This window comes from Chiloscyllium punctatum, chromosome 19 (genome assembly GCF_047496795.1).
Source record: "Chiloscyllium punctatum isolate Juve2018m chromosome 19, sChiPun1.3, whole genome shotgun sequence".
Classification (NCBI taxonomy): Eukaryota; Metazoa; Chordata; class Chondrichthyes; order Orectolobiformes; family Hemiscylliidae; genus Chiloscyllium; species Chiloscyllium punctatum.
In genome coordinates, this window is record NC_092757.1 from 86468108 (window position 1) to 86487264 (window position 19157).

At 45.1% G+C, this 19157-nt stretch overlaps 1 protein-coding gene across 1 annotated transcript in view; it reads right to left on the bottom strand.

The window, feature by feature from the left end:
* Window positions 1-9300: 9300 nt before the first annotated feature.
* The window catches only part of LOC140491570 (multidrug and toxin extrusion protein 1-like), a 55804-nt gene continuing 45947 nt past the window's right edge, over window positions 9301-19157 (bottom strand). Inside the window, exons 13-18 of the mRNA XM_072589960.1 lie at window positions 17584-17659; window positions 17419-17488; window positions 16869-17001; window positions 16236-16330; window positions 12353-12434; window positions 9301-10235 (exon numbers count right to left, since the gene is read on the bottom strand). Coding sequence (XP_072446061.1) covers window positions 9997-10235; window positions 12353-12434; window positions 16236-16330; window positions 16869-17001; window positions 17419-17488; window positions 17584-17659 — 695 coding nt within the window. The 3' untranslated portion in view covers window positions 9301-9996. The remainder of the gene's footprint in view (window positions 10236-12352; window positions 12435-16235; window positions 16331-16868; window positions 17002-17418; window positions 17489-17583; window positions 17660-19157) is intronic.

The following is a 19157-nucleotide window of genomic DNA, read 5'->3' on the forward strand; positions in this document are numbered from 1 at the left end:
TTCGTCTCTGCTGCATCTACTCCCAGGAGGACCAATTCCAATACCGTACAATCCAGATGGCCTCCTTCTTCAAAGACCGCAATTTCCCCCCAGACGTGATTGACGATGCTCTCCACCGTATCTCCTCCACTTCCCGCACCACCGCCCTTGAGCCCCGCCCCTCCAATCGCCACCAGGACAGAACCCCACTGGTCCTCAACTACCACCCCACCAACCTCCATATACATCATATCATCCGTCGTCATTTCCGCCACCTCCAAACGGACCCCACCACCAGGGATATATTTCCCTCCCCTCCCCTATCAGCGTTCCAAAAAGACCACTCCCTCCACGACTCCCTCGTCAGGTCCACACCCCCCCACCAACCCAACTTCCACTCCCGTCACCTTCCCCTGCAACCGCAAGTAATGCAAAACTTGCGCCCACACCTCCCCCCCTTACTTCCCTCCAAGGCCCCAAGGGATCTTTCCATATCCGCCACAAATTCACCTGCACCTTCACACCCATCATTTACTGCATCCGCTGAACCCGATGTGGCCTCCTCTATATTGGGGAGACAGGCCGCCTAGTTGCGGAATGTTTCAGAGAACACCTTGGGAAACCCCCACCAACCAACCCAACCACCCCATGGCTCAACACTTCAACTCCCCCTCTCACTCCACCAAGAACATACAGGTCCTCCATCGCCAGACCATAGCAACACGACGGCTGGAGGATGAGCGCCTCATCTTCCGCCTAGGAACCCTCCAACCACAAGGGTTGAACTCTGATTCTCCAATTTCCTCATTTCCCCTCCCCCCACCTTGTCTCAGTCCCAACTCTCGAACTCAGCACCACCTTCCTAACTTGCAATCTTCTTCCTGACCTCTCCGCCCCCACCCCTACTCCGGCCTACCACCCTCACCTTAACCTCCTTCCACCTATTGCATTTCCAACGCCTCTCCCCCAAGTCCCTGCTCCCTACCTTTTACCTTAGCCTGCTGGGCACACTTTCCTCATTCCTGAAGAAGGGCTCATGCCCGAAACGTCGATTCTCCTGCTCCTTGGATGTGCCTGACCTGCTGCGCTTTTCCAGCAACATATTTTCAGCTCTGATCTCCAGCATCTGTAGTCCTCACTTTCTCCTTTCTACATGTACCCTAAGAATCTTGTGTGTTTTAATAAAGTCTCCTTTCATTTGTCTAACCCCCCAAATGAATACTCAACATCTCCTCATGAGGCAGTCCCTCCATACCCCTATGAAAGTAAGGCTGGTAGGTTTAGGGAATGCTGGATGATGAGAGAAAATGAGGTTTCGGTCAAGAAAAAGAAGGAGACAAGCAGGAGGCTGGAAGAACCCAGAAAGCCAGGCAGCATCAGGAGGTGGAGAAGTCAACATATCGGGTGTAACCCTTCTTCAGGACCCTTCCAAATACGTATAAATCCCTCCAACAACTTACCCACCACCCTTCTCTGTTTCTAAGAGAAAGAAGGAAGCATACGTCAGGTGTAGACAGTAGAGATCGAGTAAATCCTGAGAACAGTATAAAGGCTGGAGGAGAATACTTAAGAGGGAAATCAGGAGGGCAAAAAGGGGAACATAAGATAGCTTTGGCAAATAGGGTTAAGGTGAATCCAAAGGGATTTTATAAATACATTAAGGATAAAAGGGTAACTAGGGAGACAATAGGAACCCTCAAAGATCAGCAAGGCGGACTTTGTATGGAGATACAGGAATTGGGGGAGATACTAAATGAGTATTTTGCATCTGTGTTTACAGTGGAGAAGGACATGGAAGATATAGAATGTCCATATTACAGAGGAGAAGGTGCTGGAGGTCTTAAAATACATAAAACTGGATAAATCCCCAGGACCTGATCAGGTGTACCCTCATACTCTGTGGGGAGCTAGGGAAGTGATTGCTGGGCCCCTTGCTGAGATATTTGTATCATCGATAGTCACGGGTGAGGTGCTGGAAGAGTGGAGGTTGGCTAATGTGGTGCCACTGTTTAAGAAAAGCGCTAAGAAAAAGCCAGGGAACTATAGACCGGTGAGCCTGACATCAGTGGAGGGCAAGTTGTTGGAGGGAATCCTGAGGGACAGGATGTACATGTATTTGGAAAGGCAAGGACTGATTAAGGATCGTCAACATGGCTTTGTGCATGGGAAATCATGTCTCACTAAATTGATCGAGTTTTTTGAAGAAGTAACGAAGAGGATTAATGAGGGTGTAGTGGTAGATGTGATCTATATGGACTTCAGTAACGCTTTTGAAAAGGTTCCTCATGGTAGACTGGCTAGCAAGGTTAGACAGATCTCATGGAATACAGGAAGATCTAGCCATTTGAATACAGAACTGGCTCAAAGAAGACAGAGGGTGGTGGTGGAGGGTTGTTTTTCATCATTTATATGAATGATTTGGATGTGAACATAGGAGTTATAATTAGTAAGTTGACAGATGACATCAAAATTGGAGGTGTAGTGGACAGCGAAGAAGGTTACCTCAGATTACAGTGGGACTTTGATCAGTTGGACCAATGGGCAGAGGAGTGGTGGATGGAGTTTAATGGAGATAAGTGCGAGGTGCTGCATTTTGGACAGGCAACTCAGGGCGGGACTTATTCACTTAATGGTAAGGTCCTAGAGAGTGTTGCTGAACCAGGAGACCTTGGAGTGCAGGTTCATAGCTCCTTGAAAGTGGGTTGCAGGTAGATAGGATAGTAAAGAAGGTGTTTGGTATGCTTTCCTTTATTGGTCAGAGTATTGAGTATTGAGTGCAGGAGTTGGGAGTTCATGTTGCAGCTGTACAGGATATCGGTTAGGCCACTTTTGGAATATTGTGTGCAACTCTGGTCTTCCTATCGGAAAGATGTTGTGAAACTTGAAAGGGTTCAGAAAAGATTTACAAGGATGTTGCCTGGGTTGGTGGGTTTGAGGTATAGAGAGGCTGAATAGGCTGGGACTGTTTTCCCTGGAGCGTTGGAGGCTGAGGAGGGACTTTATAGATGTTTATAAAATCATAAGGGGCATGAAAATGGTAAATAAATAAGGTATTTTCTCTGGGGTGGGCAAGTCCAGAACTATAGGGCATATGTTTAACATGAGAGGGAAAAGATTTGAAAGGGACCTAAGAGACAGTTTTTTTCACACAGAGAGTGGTACGTGTATGGAATGAGCTGCCAGAGGAAGTGGTGGAGGCTGGTACAATTAAAACATTTAAAAGGCATCTGGATGGGCATATGAATGGGAAGAATTTAGAGGGATATAGGCTAATTGCTGGCAAATGGGACTAGATTAGTTTAGGATATCTAGTTGGCGTGGATGAGTTGGGTCAAAGGGTCTGTTTCTGTGCTGTACATTTCTATGACTATGACTTTATGATTGACCCGGTGAACCCTCTCTGGACTGCCTCCAATACCAATGTTCTGGATTAGTGGTGCTGGAAAAGCACAACAGTTCAGGCAGCATCCGAGTAGTAGTAAAATCGACATTTTGGGCAACAGCCCTTCATCAGGAATACAGGCAGAGAGCCTGAAGGGTGGAGAGATAAGTGAGAGGAGGGTGGGGGTGGGGAGAAAGTAGCATAGAGTACAATGGGTGAGTGGGGGAGGGGATGAAGGGATAGGTCAGGGTGGGGGGATGGTGGAAAAGAAGATAGGCAGGTAGGACAAGTCATGGGGACAGTGCTGAGTTGGAAGTTTGGAACTAGGGTGAGGTGGGGAAGGGGAAATGAGGAAACTGTTGAAGTCCACATTGATGCCCTGGGGTTGAAGTGTTCCGAGGCAGAAGATGAGGCGTTCTTCCTCCAGGCGGTGAAGGAGGCCCAGGACCTCCATGTCCTCGGCAGAGTGGGAGGGGGAATTGAAATGTTGGGCCACAGGGTGGTGTGGTTGATTGGTGCAGGTATCCCAGAGATGTTCCCTAAAGCGCTCTGCTAGGAGGGGTCCAGTCTCCCCAATGTAGAGAAGACCGCATCGGGAGCAACAGATACAATAAATGATATTGGTGGATGTGCAGGTAAAACCTTGATGGATGTGGAAGGCTCCTTTAGGGCCTTGGATAGAGGTGAGGGAGGAGGTGTGGGCGCAGGTTTTGCAATTCCTGCGGTGGCAGGGGAAGGTGCCAGGATGGGAGGGTGGGTTGAAGGGGGGCGTGGACCTGACCAGGTAATCACGGAGGGAACGGTCTTTGCAGAAGGTGGAAAGGGGTGGGGAGGGAAATATATCTCTGGTGGTGGGGTCTTTTTGGAGGTGGCGGAAATGTCGGCGGATGATTTGGTTTATGCGAAGGTTGGTAGGGTGGAAGGTGAACACCAGGGGTGTTCTGTCCTTGTTACGGTTGGAGGGGTGGGATCTGAGGGCAGAGGTGCGGGATGTGGACGAGATGTGTTGGAGGGCATCTTTAACCATGTGGGAAGGGAAATTGCAGTCTCTAAAGAAGGAGGCCATCTGGTGTGTTCTGTGGTGGAACTGGTCCTCCTGGGAACAGATATGGGGGGGGCGGAGGAATTGGGAATATGGGATGGCATTTTTGAAGGACATAGGTGGGAAGAGGTGTAATCCAGGTAGCTGTGGGAGTCGGTGAGTTTGTAAAAAATGTCGGTATCAAGCCGGACATCCTTAATGGAGATGGAGAGGTCTAGGAAGGGGAGGGAGGTGTCAGAGATGGTCCAGGTAAATTTAAGGTTAGGGTGGAATATGTTGGTGAAGTTGATGAATTGCTCAACCTCCTCGCGGGAGCACGAGGTGGTGCCAATGTAGTCATCAATGTAGCGGAGGAGGAGATGGGGAGTATCCATGGACAAGGGCACCAAAACTATTCATAATTATTCTAATTGTGGTCTGACCATTTCCTTGTATGGTTTTTACAAACCTCCCCACTTTTATACTCTACTCCTTTTGAAATAAAGGCCAACATTCAATTTACTTTCCTGTGACCTACTGAACGTATGCTGGGTTTTGGTGATTTATGCATGGGGACTCCCAAATCACTCTGTTCTGTCACCTTCTTCCATTTAAAACAAATGCAACTCCTGTATTCTTTTTGTCAAAGTACATTGCCTCACATTTTTCCACATTACGTTCCATCTGCCAAGTCTTTGCCCATTCATTTAACTTGTCTATGTCCATCTGAAGTCTCTTTGTGTCATCCTCACCACCTGCCTTCCCATCTAGTTTTGTGTCATCCACAAACTCAGCGATAGAACATTCACTTTCCTTCTCCACGTCATTAATATATATTGTAAATAATTGCAAACCTAGTGGCACTCACTAGTTACAGATTGCCATCCTGAAAATGCTCCTTATCCAAACACTCTGTCTTCTATTAGTTAGCCAATCCTCTGTCAATGCTAACTTACCATCGTCAACACCATGAGCTCTTATTTAGTTAAGTAGCGTAATATGAGTAGTACATCAGGATGGGCATTTGAATGATCTTAATTTGTCCATCGGAAAGAGTCGATAGTCACCCTCGCTATATTTTTTGCTGATATCTTCAATGGTTTTATTTAATCTGTATTTGATTCTGATGGCTGTTAACTGATTAAGATGGCTATAGTCTGTAGACAGGCACACGGAATTCACATCACAGGGACCATGTTCCAGAAGCTGACCTGGGCTCTGTCAGGGATGATGCGTGTAAGATTAAGGTTAATTAAATGAAAAATGCTGTGGAGTTACAACTGGAGTGTCCTCTGAGTTAAATCTGGGAAATAAAACATGCAGTGAATCAGTGAATACACCTTATCTTATCTTACAGTTATCTATTCAGAGTATGAAATATCTCTCTGACTTCAGTCTGAAATAGAGTCATGGAGGCTTACAGCATAGAAAAAGGCCCTTTGGCCCACTGAATCTGTGCCATAAATAACCACCCAACTGTTTTAATATGATTGTCTAATTAAATGGTATGTGCCTTGCCTTAATTGTGATATTTAAAGTCCAATTCTGTTCCTGATTAATCCAGTAAACAAAACAGTCATACTTGGAAAGAAATTGACAGGAGTACAGGAGCTCCATTTTGAGGTATATACGACAGTGTGCATCATTCACAAGTTTTACTGTTAATTTTGTTTATCTCAGTATCATTTGCTGTACTTTTCTCCCCAGAGGTTGGCACCATTTAGCTGCCTTCTCTAAAACACAGAGATCATAGAATCCCTACAGTGCAGAAGCAGCCATTCAGCCCATCGAGATCACACTGACCCTCGGAAGAGCATCCCACCCAGACCCATTTTCCCCTAACCCTATTCTCTGTAATCCTGTATCTCCCATGACTAATCCACGTAACCTATGAATCCTTGGGCACTATACCACAGGCAATCTACTTAACCTGCACAGCACTGAAGGAATTCTCCAGTGTGAGAATTGCTTAGACTGAGACATTAAACAAATGCTCTCAACTGAATGTAAAAGTTTCCTTGATACTATTTCAATGAGGATCTGGTGAGATCTCCTTGGCATCCAGGCTGATATTTATCCCTCAAACATTGTTTGTGGGAGCAATGTGAAAACTGTTTCCTACGGTATAATGGTGGCTCAGTGGTTAGCATGCTGCCTCACAGATCAGGGATTGAGGTTTGATTCCAGCCTTGGGCGACATGCTGTGTGGAGTTTGCACATTCTCCCTGTGTCTGCTTGAGGTTCCTCCAATTACTCTGGTTTCTTCCCACAGTCCAAAGATGTGCAGGTTAGGCAGATTAACCATGGGAAATACAGAATTACAGGGATAGGGTATGTCTGGGTGGGATGCTCTTCAGAGGGCCCCGTGTGAGCTTGATGGGCTGAATGGCCTGCTTTCACACTATAAGGATCCTATGAAATGATGACTACCCTTCAAGGTAGTCTTTAGAGATTTTCAGGGTTTCCTGAGGACATGAAAGGCACCGTTTGGATCGAAAAATCTCACTTTTACCTCTGCCCACCTCCAACCCTTAAAGTTTTCTTTGTTATTTGATGAATCCAATGCCTGCCTGATGGTGCCAGATCAGAACCCTGGGTGGTTTTAGAATGACAACATCTCACATACGTTTCACTCTCCAGTTCAACATTTTATCCACTTTATTGACTGCTGCTCTTCAGCCACTGAATATATTCAGAAGCAGTATTTCTGCTCTCCAACCTTTACATTTTAGCAATGATAAGGAAGACTTGCATTTACATAGCAGTGCAACGCCACGTAGTCATGGTGTAGAGTATGAAGACACAACTTGATCTCCCAAGGTTATGCACTTTGGCCGGAAGAATTGAGAAGCTCAATATTATTTAAATGGCAGAAGCCACAGAACAGAGGGATTTAAGAGTCCTCATCGATAAATCATAGAAGATGGTGCAGAGAAGGTTCACTCAGCTAATATCAGGTATGAAGGGATTTTCTTATGAGAGGTTGAGTAGGTTAGGTCTGTACTCATTGGAGTTTAAGAAAGGACACTGTACTGAAACATAGATGTTCTAAGGGGATTTGACAGGGTAGATGTGTGAAGGTTCTCTCCCACTGTGGGTCAGTAGAGACGAGAGACTGTAACCTCAGAGTAGGGGGGGCACATATTTAAGACAGAGATGAAGAGGTTTTTCTATTCTCAGAGGGTATGAATATTTATAATTCTTTACTGCTGAGGGCAGTTGAGGCTGGATTATTAAGTATACTCCAGACTGAGTTTAAAATCAGTGAGGGAATCAACACAGTGGCCCTCCAAGTCATCGCGACATCGCCCCCCCGGGCTCTGCATTGCCAGCGACGGACGGGTGTGGGCCCAATGTTCCAGTGCCATCCATTTTCAGGGCTAGTTGATTTGGCAGGTGACACAATCTTACAAGGTTACTCCAACCAACAACATGATTGATATATCTGCAAAAGATAAACTGATGAGGATAAAGTCAACTATGTTACTCCCTTGTGTTATTTCTGTCATCACAGACATAGGCCTGTTCTGCCAACTGTGTAATTCAGGACACAGCTAATCTGATCAGTAGCAGTACTACCAAGCCACTCTTACCAATGGACATAAAGGATTCGAACCAAAATAGATTATGCACCCTTTCTACCCTCCTTGTTTGATGCTGTTGGTGTTCACTATATAGTAGTTTTGTTCATTGTCTGAGGTTGGATGATAGTTGATCATCAGCAGATCATTTCCTTGCTTGCTTTTGACCAGAAGCAATAAGGTTCATGGAGTCTGGGTTCAAGGCTGAAGGCATCTATGGCTACCTCTGAAATAATTCCACAGAGGCTGTCTTCCTGTCACCAAGTCTCCCTTTATTTACACACAGACAGTCCTCGACACTGATCCTGCTCCCTCAGAGCCAGCTCTAGAGTGAACAGAACCTCTGACACTCCTGTTTATTTTTGTTTCATTTTTGTTCTTTTTTTCTCACCCGCACCCATGTTGTGTGTGTGTGCAGGTGTGAGACACAGTGAAAGGTGCACGAATCTTGATTCACTTTCCACCACCAGGAGGAAACGAAACACCCAAGTGGCCAGTGACAAGCAGTGCCCTTCACATCAAAAGGGCAATGCTGTGTGATCAAACAGTGAAGGGGAGGCCAGGGATTAAATCAAAATAGAGTTGGGGGAGAAATAATGCACTCCACTCCCTGCAGCGCCCACCTCTCCCTGAATAACTCCAGGGTGTTGGTGGACACTGCATGCTCCTTCTCCAAGGACACCAGGGCTCTAACGTAACCGAGGAGGGGCAGGCATTCGGCCCTAACGACCCCCTCCACGGCCCGCTGCCTGGACCTGTTTATGGCCAGTTTGGCCACGCCCACGAGCAGACCCACGAGGAGGTCTTCAGACCTGCCCTCCCTCCTCCCTACCTGGTGCCCGAAGATCAAGAGCGTGGGACTGAAGTACAACCAAAAGTAGAGAAGGAGGTTTTTGGAAAATCAAAATGGGAGTACAAATACCCATGCCCAAAATATACAAGGTCCACGGACTCCGCAGCACCACAGAACAGGCAGTTGGGCTGGGAGTCCGTGAACCACCGCAATCTGCGGTTGTGGGGACCGCTGCGTGCAGCACCCTCCACCCCAGATCCCCGAGATAAAGTGGGAGGATTCCCACGTAAAGAGCCTTGCACTGGGAAGACACTCCTGTTTCTATTTTTAATTTTTTTTTATTTTTATTTTTACTCCAATTCCTTTTTTCTTCTTTCTTCTCTTTCTTTTGTCCCCCCACACTACCGCCTAACTGCGGTAGTGCTTATTTTTCCCCCCAGCACCCATGTTGTGTGTGTGCAGGTGTGAGACACAGTGAGGGACACAAGGTGTACGAATCTTTATTCAATTTCCACCACCAGGAAGAAAGGAAACACCCGCGTGGCCAGTGACAAGCCCCGCCCTTCACATCAAAGGGCAATGGTGCATGATCAAACAGTGAAGGGCAGGGGAGGGATTAAATCAAAATAGAGTTGGAGGGGGAAATAATGCATTCCACTCCCTGCAGCGCCTACCTGAACAACTCCAGCGTACAATCCTGTTTCTATCTGTCAGCCAGGGTTCCCTGATTGCACCAGGTTAACAGCCCCAATCAGGGAACTCCTATTCTATGAGGTCCACCTGGCTGACCTTGTTACAATCACTACACCTACCTTCCAAATGACTGTATATAACTATCCCCAAAGTAGAGGCCCTGTCTGAACGGTAAATATATCAAAGGTTAGTGATGAAGGAGCCCAGAATAAGTGGTGTGTGTAACTGAGACTGCTCCTGTCTAGTCTCAGACATCCACACTGACCAATGGTGGCAGCTATTCTTGACTGGATTGGAAATGCTGTTTTGACCTTAAACCCGAACACTTTCCATCTGAGATTTCAACTGTTGATGAAATACTTGGAAATTGGTACATAGCTGTTTGTTGGTAATAATTCATTTTTATTGTTTATCTAGTAGTTGATTGGAGTTCATCAGTAAGAACACATTTTGAGTGAACTTTGGCCTCACGTTGTCCTCTGGTCACACCTTCACTATTCCTGCTGCAGTGAGTAACCATGATCTGCCTGGGGTTGTTCCCTGGGGTCTACATGTCCTTTGAGAGAGTGAAGTGTATCACCAGACCAATGGCCAGGATCAGGGGTCCTGAGAGGAAGGCTAGCCCACGGCGAATGATCAGTTGTTTCATGGACAGGATTTCTCCGGCTACAGTGACTCCAGTGTCCACAATGGAATCCTCATCCGTCACTTGGTGCTCCTTTACCTGTGGTTCCAATTGACAAACATCAGGAATCGGATTCACTGCTCTGTATCCTGTGTCCACATCTGTAAAGGAAAGTCACATTGAATCGTTGTGAGTACATGGTGACACCAGTGGATCGGATTGTTTTTAGGTGGGCTGGTGATCAGCCAATGATCTCCTCCATGACTCCCAGTCACCCACTGGGTCTTTGTATAGAAGACCAATTCTGTCAGGAATACAGTGGCCAATGTAACCCTGGACTCAGGTTTGGATTAATTCAACACAGATGCTCTGTATTCATTGTCTATTAAAGGTTTGTTGTACCATCCTCCTGGGCTTAAGGAGGTGTCACAATTCACCACCAAATAGTAGACTAACATGCACTGATGGATTTATGCATTGCCCCTATCCGTTTAAAGGATTGTTACATGGGAATTAGGTTCATTTTGTTTCTGAGGAGCAAATATGTTTCCACATCTTTATGATCTGTTTCAATTTCTACTTGCGGTTGATAATCCTCCACAAGAATTCATAGAATCCCAACAGTACAGGGAAAGGCCATTCAGCCCAAAGAGTCTGCACCAACCCTCCAAATAGCATTCCATCCTATCCATGCATACTGTAAGGGCAATTTATTATAGTCAGTCTAACTAACCTGCATCATTGGACTGTGGGAGGAAACCCACACACAGAATGTGGGAACTCCACACAGACAGTCACCCAAGGCTGGAATCAAACCAAGGTCTCTGGCGCTGTGCTAACCACTGAGCCACTGTGTCACCATTGAGTTAGACAAGTACTGGGAATTGTCAGAGCTGTTAACATGAAACCATGTGGTCACTCAGTCAGCAAGCTGACCAAAACTAGCAAAAGTTCAGCAACCAAATCATTAACCATCAAACATCACAGGTCAGTTTGAGCAACTAGTTGATCATACGTTTGAGCATTGTAATCAATACATTGACTGAATGATTTTTATTCATTCACAGGATACAGACATCACTGGCCAGACCAGTATTTATTGTCTACCCCTAATTCCTTACAGCTGTGTGTAAGAGTGAACCACATTGTGATGGGTCTGGAGTCACATGTAGGCCAGACCAGGTAAGGACTGCAGGCCCCTTCCCTGAAGGACATTTGTAAACCTGATGGGTTTTTCAACAATGGCTTAATGTTTATCATTAGATTCTTAATTCCAGACATTTACTGAATTCAAATTCCACCATCCACCATGGTTGGATTCAAACCCAGGTCCCAGAACATTAGCTGGCTCTTGAGATTAATAGTTGGATGATGCTAGCTTGAGGACATCTCCTCCTGTCAAGAGTAAGAAGGAAATCAAACAGTTTTTAAAAAGGTGGAAATGTATTCGCTCCTTTGAATCAAATGAATCAATTGAATCAAGTTAAAATCTAATTAAATAAATTTGCACACAGCAGTCCCTTCAATAGCCTTTCACTCCCTTGTATACTGCGTCTACTTTCAACTTCCTGGGGACTATATAACTTTAGTCAAGTGGTTTTAAAGTTACTGTCTCCTGGTTGATCTCCATGAGGGCTTCAGGGAGTGAATCAGAATAGGGTGCTGAATTACAGCATCTGTGGCAGTGGGAATTTCGTCAACACCATTCAGTTTGATAGATGGGCTAGAATTGTTCTAGGGATACTCCCCTCCAGTTACAAAGATAGATTAGAGAGTTTGGTACTATTCTCAGAAAGAAGAACACTGAAAGGAGATCGGAAAGAAGCTTTGGTGAGAAACGAGAGATTTGGATCGAGCAGGTAGGGAGGAATTGTTCCTGCTTGTGAAAGGATTGAGAATGAGAGAGCACCGATTTAAAGTGATTTGTAATGCAGTAAATGAACAAAGTTGTTGCACACAAGTTGTTCAGGTTTGCAATGCACTGCCTGGAAGTGTGATAGCAACCATTTCAAATGGAGCCCCAAAGACAGCATTGGCTGAGTATTTGAATTAAATCAATGCATAAGGGAACAGGGAAAAGGCAGGATAATGGCACTCAGTAATAATGCTGGTTGAAGAGCGAGCATAGACACAATGGGCTGAATGGCTTCCTGCAGGTAAAGTTCTGCAATAAATTGTCATTTTGCATAATTTGATGAACATACACTATGAAAGCTTAGCGTGTAGTCATATTTGCTATTAAGCAGTGATTTAAAGACAGCACAACGTTCCTGTTTACCTGTTGAGATATCCCGCATTTGACCACTAGAGGCACTGTTTGAGGCATCCACATCTTGCACCACACCTGCATTAACCAGAGCCTTTCAACAAAGCACACAACAACATGACAACAGATGGATAGGTTGGAAATTAACTGATCACTAATAGTGCACTTAATCCACTCCAGAGACCTGGCATTTCAAGGAGAGAGGGCCCAGTGACCTGGTGAGCTGGAGGTTCGTGCTCAGCCACAAAGCAAAGGTACTTACCACGAACCTCAAAGAGCTCTGCCTAAGGAGATCTATCAAACTAGGAATCTGGCCATAACTGTGGCAGGAAATTCTATAAGTCAGGACTGGAGTCAAGAAAATGGCTTGGAGTGCAACAGAATTGATGCCATCAAGCCAGTAGAGAACACATTAAATTGATGAATTGACGCTCAGTGAATTAGGAACTGAAAACACATCAAATTGGTCACTGGGAAATACATGTATAAATGTATTATGATAAACTAAAGATAAACTGATGTTTAGAAAAAGAAATTATTATAAAAATGTGTGAAATTTGCTTTATCATTTTGGAAACTTTTGACATTCCACAAAGATAAAGTGAGCTTTTCATTAATTCTGATTCTTGTACATTGATGTAAACCCAGTTATACCTTATAATAGTTTTCTGGATTTCAAAACTAGTGACTAATGATGTTTGTTAAAGAACTCAAGAGGAGATAAAGGCCCAATGATATTATTGCATGTCTGTTCATCCAGGAAACCCTGCTAATATTCTGGGGACCTGGGTTCAAATCCAGGCATGGCAAATGGTGGAATTTGAACTCAATGTTAAAAAAGAAATTAGAATTAAGAATTTGCTGATTACTGTAAAATTATTGACAATTTAGGAAAGACTGATGTGGTTCATTAATGCCCTTCAGGGAAGGAAATTTGCCATCCTTACCTGGATAGGAAGGGCAAGATTCGTGAACCGTGGATGACAGGAGAAATTGTATACTGGATTAGTGGTGCTGGAAGAGCACAGCAGTTCAGGCAGCATCCAACGAGCAGCGAAATCTCGTTGGATGCTGCCTGAACTGCTGTGCTCTTCCAGCACCACTAATCCAGTATTTGATTTTCAGCATCTGCAGTCATTGTTTTTACCTAGGAGAAATTGTATGACTAGCCAAGAGGAAAACGGAAGCGTATGTAAGGTCCAGGCAGCTAAGAACAGAACGGGCCCTGGAGGAATATCGGAAGAGTAGGACAAGTCTTAAATGAGGAATCAAACAGGCTAAAAGGGGTCATGAAATAGCTTTAGCGAGCAGGATTAAGGAGAATCCCAAAGCATTTTATTCTTATATAAGAAGCAAGCGGGTAACTAGAGAAATGATTGGTCTACTTGAAGATAATGAAGGAAGGCTGTGTGTTGAACCTGAGAGAATGGGTGAGATTCTGAATGATTACTTTGCATCAGTGCTCACTGAGGAGAGGAACATGATGAATGTTGAGATTAGAGATAGAAGTTTGATTAATCTGGATCACGTTGGCATAAGTAGAGAAGATGTGTTGAGTAGGCTAGAGGTTATTAAGGTGGATAAATCCCCAGGACTGGATGGGATCTATCCCAGATTGCTGAGGGAGGCAAGAGAGGAAATAGTTAGGACGCTGACAGATATTTTTGTGACATCCTTAAATACAGGTGAGGTGCCGGAGGACTGGAAGGTTGCTCATGTTGTCCCCCTGTACAAGAAAGTAGGGATATTCCACGTAACTACAGACCAGTGAGCCTGCCGTTGGTGGTGGGAAAGTTGCTGGAGAGGGTACTGAGGGATAGAATCTATTTATATTTAGAAAAGAATGGGCTTATCAGTGATAGGCAACATGGGTTTGTGAAGGGGAGATCATGCCTTACTAACTTAATAGAGTTCTTCGAGGAAGTGACCAAGTTGTTAGACCAGGCTGTTGATGTCATATATAGACTTTAGTAAGACATTTCATAAGGTTCCCCATTGTAGACTAATGGAGAAAGTGAAGTCACATGGTGTGCAGGGTGTTCTAGCTAGGTGGCTAAAGAACTGGTTGAGCAACAGGAGACAGAGAGTAGTCGTTAAAGGGAGTTTCTCAAAATGGAGAAAGGTGACCAGTGGTGTTCAACAGGGGTCAGTGTTGGGGCCACTGTTGTTTGTAATATACATAAATGATCTGGAAGAGGGCCCTGTTGGTATGATCAGCAAGTTTGCAGGTGACACAAAGATTGGTGGAGGTGCAGAAAGCATAAGGGACTGTCAGAGAATACAGGAGGATATAGATAGACTGGAGAGTTGGGCGGAAAAGTGGCAGATGGATTTAAATCCAGACAAATATGAGGTGATGCATTTAGGCAAGTCTAATTCTGGAACGAATGATACAATGATAGCCTTCTTCACTATCCTATCGACCTGCGACTCCACTTTCAAGGAGCTATGAACCTGCACTCCAAGGTCTCTTTGTTCAGCAACACTCCCCAGTACCTTTCCATTCAGTGTATAAGTCCTGCTAAGATTGGTCAAGAAGGCATATAGCATGCTCGCCTTCATTGGACGGAGTATTGAGTATAAGAGCTGGCAAGTCATGTTAATATTGTACAAGACATTGGTTCAGCTGCATTTAGAATATTGTGTACTGTTCTGGTTGCCACATTACCAAAAGGATGTGGACGGTTTGGAAAGGGTGCAGAGAAGGTTTACGAGGATGTTGCCTGGTATGGAAGGTGATAGCTATGAAGAGAGGTTGAGTAGCTTAGGTTTATTTTCACTAGAAAAAAGGAGATTGAGGTTTTACAAAATCATGAAGGGTATAGACAGGGTGGATGGAGACAAGCTTTTTCCCAGGGTGAAGGATTCAATAACCAGAGGTCATGCTTTCAAGGTGAGAGGTGGAAGTTTAAGGGGGATACACGCGGCAAGTACTTCACACAGAGGGTGATGGGCGTTCGGAACGCGTTGCCAGCAGAGGTGGTAGAGGCAGGTACGGTAGATTCATTTAAGATGCATCTGGACAGATGCATGAGTAGGTGGGGAGCAGAGGGATACAGATGCTTAGGAATTGACCAACAGGTTTAGACAGTATATTTGGATCGGCTCAAGCTTGGAGGGCCGAAGGGCCTGTTCCTGTGCTGTAAATTTTCTTTGTTCTTGGTACCTGGTCTGGCCAACATGTGACTCCAGACGCACAGCAATGGCCCCCAGAGATTGGCCAGTCAGGAGGCCGGAAGAACACAGCAAGCTTCCTTCAGAGATGGCCTAGTGAGCCACTCAGTTCAAAGGCAGCTCATGACAAGCAATAAATGTTGGCCAGCACCATCCATATCCAATTAGTGAACAAATTAAATCAAATTCATGAATGCAATTTATAGTATGTAGGTACCTCTGACTGGCAAGAACAGTTATGTAGTGATTGTAACAAGGTCAGCCAGGTGGACCTCATAGAATACGATTTCCCCAATTGGGTCAGTTAATCAGGGAGCCCTGGCTGACAGATATAAACAGGAGTGTCAGGGGCTCTGTTCACTCTGAGAGCTGACTCTGAGGGAGCTGGATCAGTGTCAAGGACCCTCCACATGTAAATAAAGGGGGACTTGGTGACGGGATACCAGCCTCTGTGCAGTTACTCCAGTTTGGACTGTTATGCTATTCTGCACGTGGTGTGGATTCTTGAGGTTTAAAAGGAGTAATCAGTAAAAGAAAAGTTTACACTATTCCATTTGGAGGGATAGTAACCCCTGCTGGCCAGATGAAGAATGACAACTGGAGATATGAGGAAGACGTACTGACTGTTTTGTCAAGTGGCTACAGAACACAACACGAAGAGTCAAAGGGGTAGGGAGAGAAGCAAAACAATTGCTGCAGTTCATCGTCTCTCTTTTCTTACCTCATCAGACGCTTTATTCCAGTTGATTCTGTAAATCAGTGTCAGAAAGAAAACTAACTGTAAAAGCACACAAATGAGCATTCCACACCAGAGACCTGCAAGATATCAAAGGTGCAGTGAGTATGGGGACAGCACCGACGGGTAAGTGTTCCTTCCACTCATATTTATGAAACCCTTCACCTTTATCGGATGACTGGTGTCAGCCTTCATGGCTTTATTTGACCACCTTTAGCCTCAGCACTGTGAGATCTGTGCCACGAGGGGTCCAGCCCATGGATTCCACTCCTAATCACAATCCACAACGTTGGAATTTTCATGTGTGGAATTTGGGCCAGGCCCTTATCTTAGCCCAGCTTGATGCTCACCTCTGGCCAATATTCCAATGTCAATGGTCACAGATGGAACTAGCCATGGGGGGATGGTACCCTAGCTAGTGGCACAGAGTAACATTGATCTCAAACTACACAGGGGCTGGTTAGAGTCACATGACACCCCAATGAGGGAACAATCACAATGATATTGTCCTTCCAGTGATCCCAAAATGGAATGATATCCTCAGTACTTTACTGAGAGTGGGCAGAATCTGATCATTTCTGGTAAAGAACAAAGGGGAAAATCAAATAAAATTCGTACCAAACACACCAAGTTTTCCAGCAAACATCAGAGAGACTCCAATGGGAAACCCAATTAGATAGTAGCCAACTAGATTGCCGATAGCTCCTAGTTTTTGTTTTCCAGCTCCTCTTAACACTCCACCACATACACCCTGCAAAATAGACATACAGAACATAATCACAGTGGTTATGTCGACTGTGCTGTGGTTTCTATAGGAGGGAAGCATCTGTGTTTCCTTTGTGCTAGGTATGACTCCAGCCAGCGGAGAGTTCTCTCCCTAATTCTCCTTATTTTCCCTCTAACTTAAGGAGAAATTGTTCAACTCAACAGCACCATGTGGTAGTAGGTTCCACATTGTTACCAGCCCTCCAGCTGAAGTGATTTCTCCCGAATCCCCTATTGGAGTTATTGGTGACCATCTTCTATTCATGGCTCGGAGTTTTGGCCCCGCCCAGAGGAAAGTCTTCCATAAACATCCCTGATTCAATATGTTGGTAATCTGAAAAACCCCAATCAATTCACACCACTCCCCTCTTTGGTTATACCATTGAGACCCTGAAATACTCACCGAGATAGAATCAAACAGATGAAACGTAGCAGATAGTGGAATCACTTCTGCAACCAGCTGAACAATTTCTCTGGAAAATGAAAAGAGGGATGGCAAAGAGCATTCACACGAGTTGGTGAATATGTGTTGATGAATGTTTAGGTTTGAAGGTTTGTTTTTACTGACTTGTCACTGGTGAAGACATGACCCACCACTGTCCTTATTGCTCCAAGTATCATCGAATTTATCAAGGCGATACACGCTGTGGGGAAAAAGAAGTCTCGTTAGTAAAATCTATTTGAAACTCCAGATAATGTTTTAGAAGAAATTTGCCAGTCACCATTTCTGCCTTTTTCTCATTTCGAACCTCTCCATCTCCCCTCTACTTTTCCTGGTGTAACCTCTCTATCTGCATTCGGTTTGGTGGATACCTTACACTGCCCATTCCTCTCCTGAACTTGCTCTAATGGGTTTTTATTTGTTCTAAGGTTTTGTGACCTAGTAAGGCGGACTATTGTACCTCAAGCTTTATGTTCAAACTTCTTCCTTCAACCATTTGACTGCGGTAGGAGGTAATGTCGTTTGATTTGCTCTCATTCCCCTTGTCAACCTCACACCCTGGAACAGTAACAGTGACTGATCTCCCCTCCCCAGCCCTCATTAATCCAGGTTGTTGGGTTTCAACAAAATCTAATCTGAGACCAGCTAACTTGGCAAAGATCAGGCATTAAGCATTCTGTGTACAGGTAATCCTGTCACCAAGTCACCCTTTATTTACACATGTACAGTACACTGGCTGTGGCCAATCAGCTCAGAGACAGTCCCCGAACTGAGGAGATCAGGAATCTCCTGTTTGTACGGGGCTCCCTGATTGGCTCAGGTTAACAACCCCAATCAAGGATCATAGAACATAGAACATAGAACATAGAAGAATACAGTGCATTACAGGCCCTTCGGCCCTCGATGTTGCGCCGATCGAAGCCCACCTAACCTACACTAACCCACTATCCTCCATATACCTATCCAATGCCCGCTTAAATACCCATAAAGAGGGAGAGTCCACCACTGCTACTGGCAGGGCATTCCATGAACTTACGACTCGCTGAGTGAAGAACCTACCCCTAGCATCAGTCCTATATCTACCCCCCCTTAATTTAAAGCTATGCCCCCTTGTAATAGCTGACTCCATACGTGGAAAAAGGTTCTCACTGTCAACCCTATCTAACCCCCTAATCATCTTGTACACCTCTATCAAGTCACCCCTAAACCTTCTTTTCTCCAATGAAAACAACCCCAAGTGCCTCAGCCTTTCCTCATAGGATCTTCCTACCATACCAGGCAACATCCTGGTAAACTTCCTCTGCACCCGTTCCAGTGCCTCCACATCCTTCCTATAGTATGGTGACCAAAACTGCACACAATATTCCAGATGCGGCCGCACCAGAGCCTTATACAACTGCAGCATGACCTCAGGACTCCGGAACTCAATTCCTCTACCAATAAAAGCCAGTACGCTATATGCCTTCTTCACTGCACTATTTACCTGGGTGGCAACTTTCAGAGATCTGTGTACATGGACACCAAGATCCCTCTGCTCTTCCACACTAACAAGTATCCGACCATTAGCCCAGTACCCCATCTTTTTGTTACTCTTACCAAAGTGAATCACCTCACACTTAACTACATTGAACTCCATTTGCCACCTTTCTGCCCAGCTCTGCAGCTTCTCTATATCCCGCTGTAACCTGCCACATCCTTCC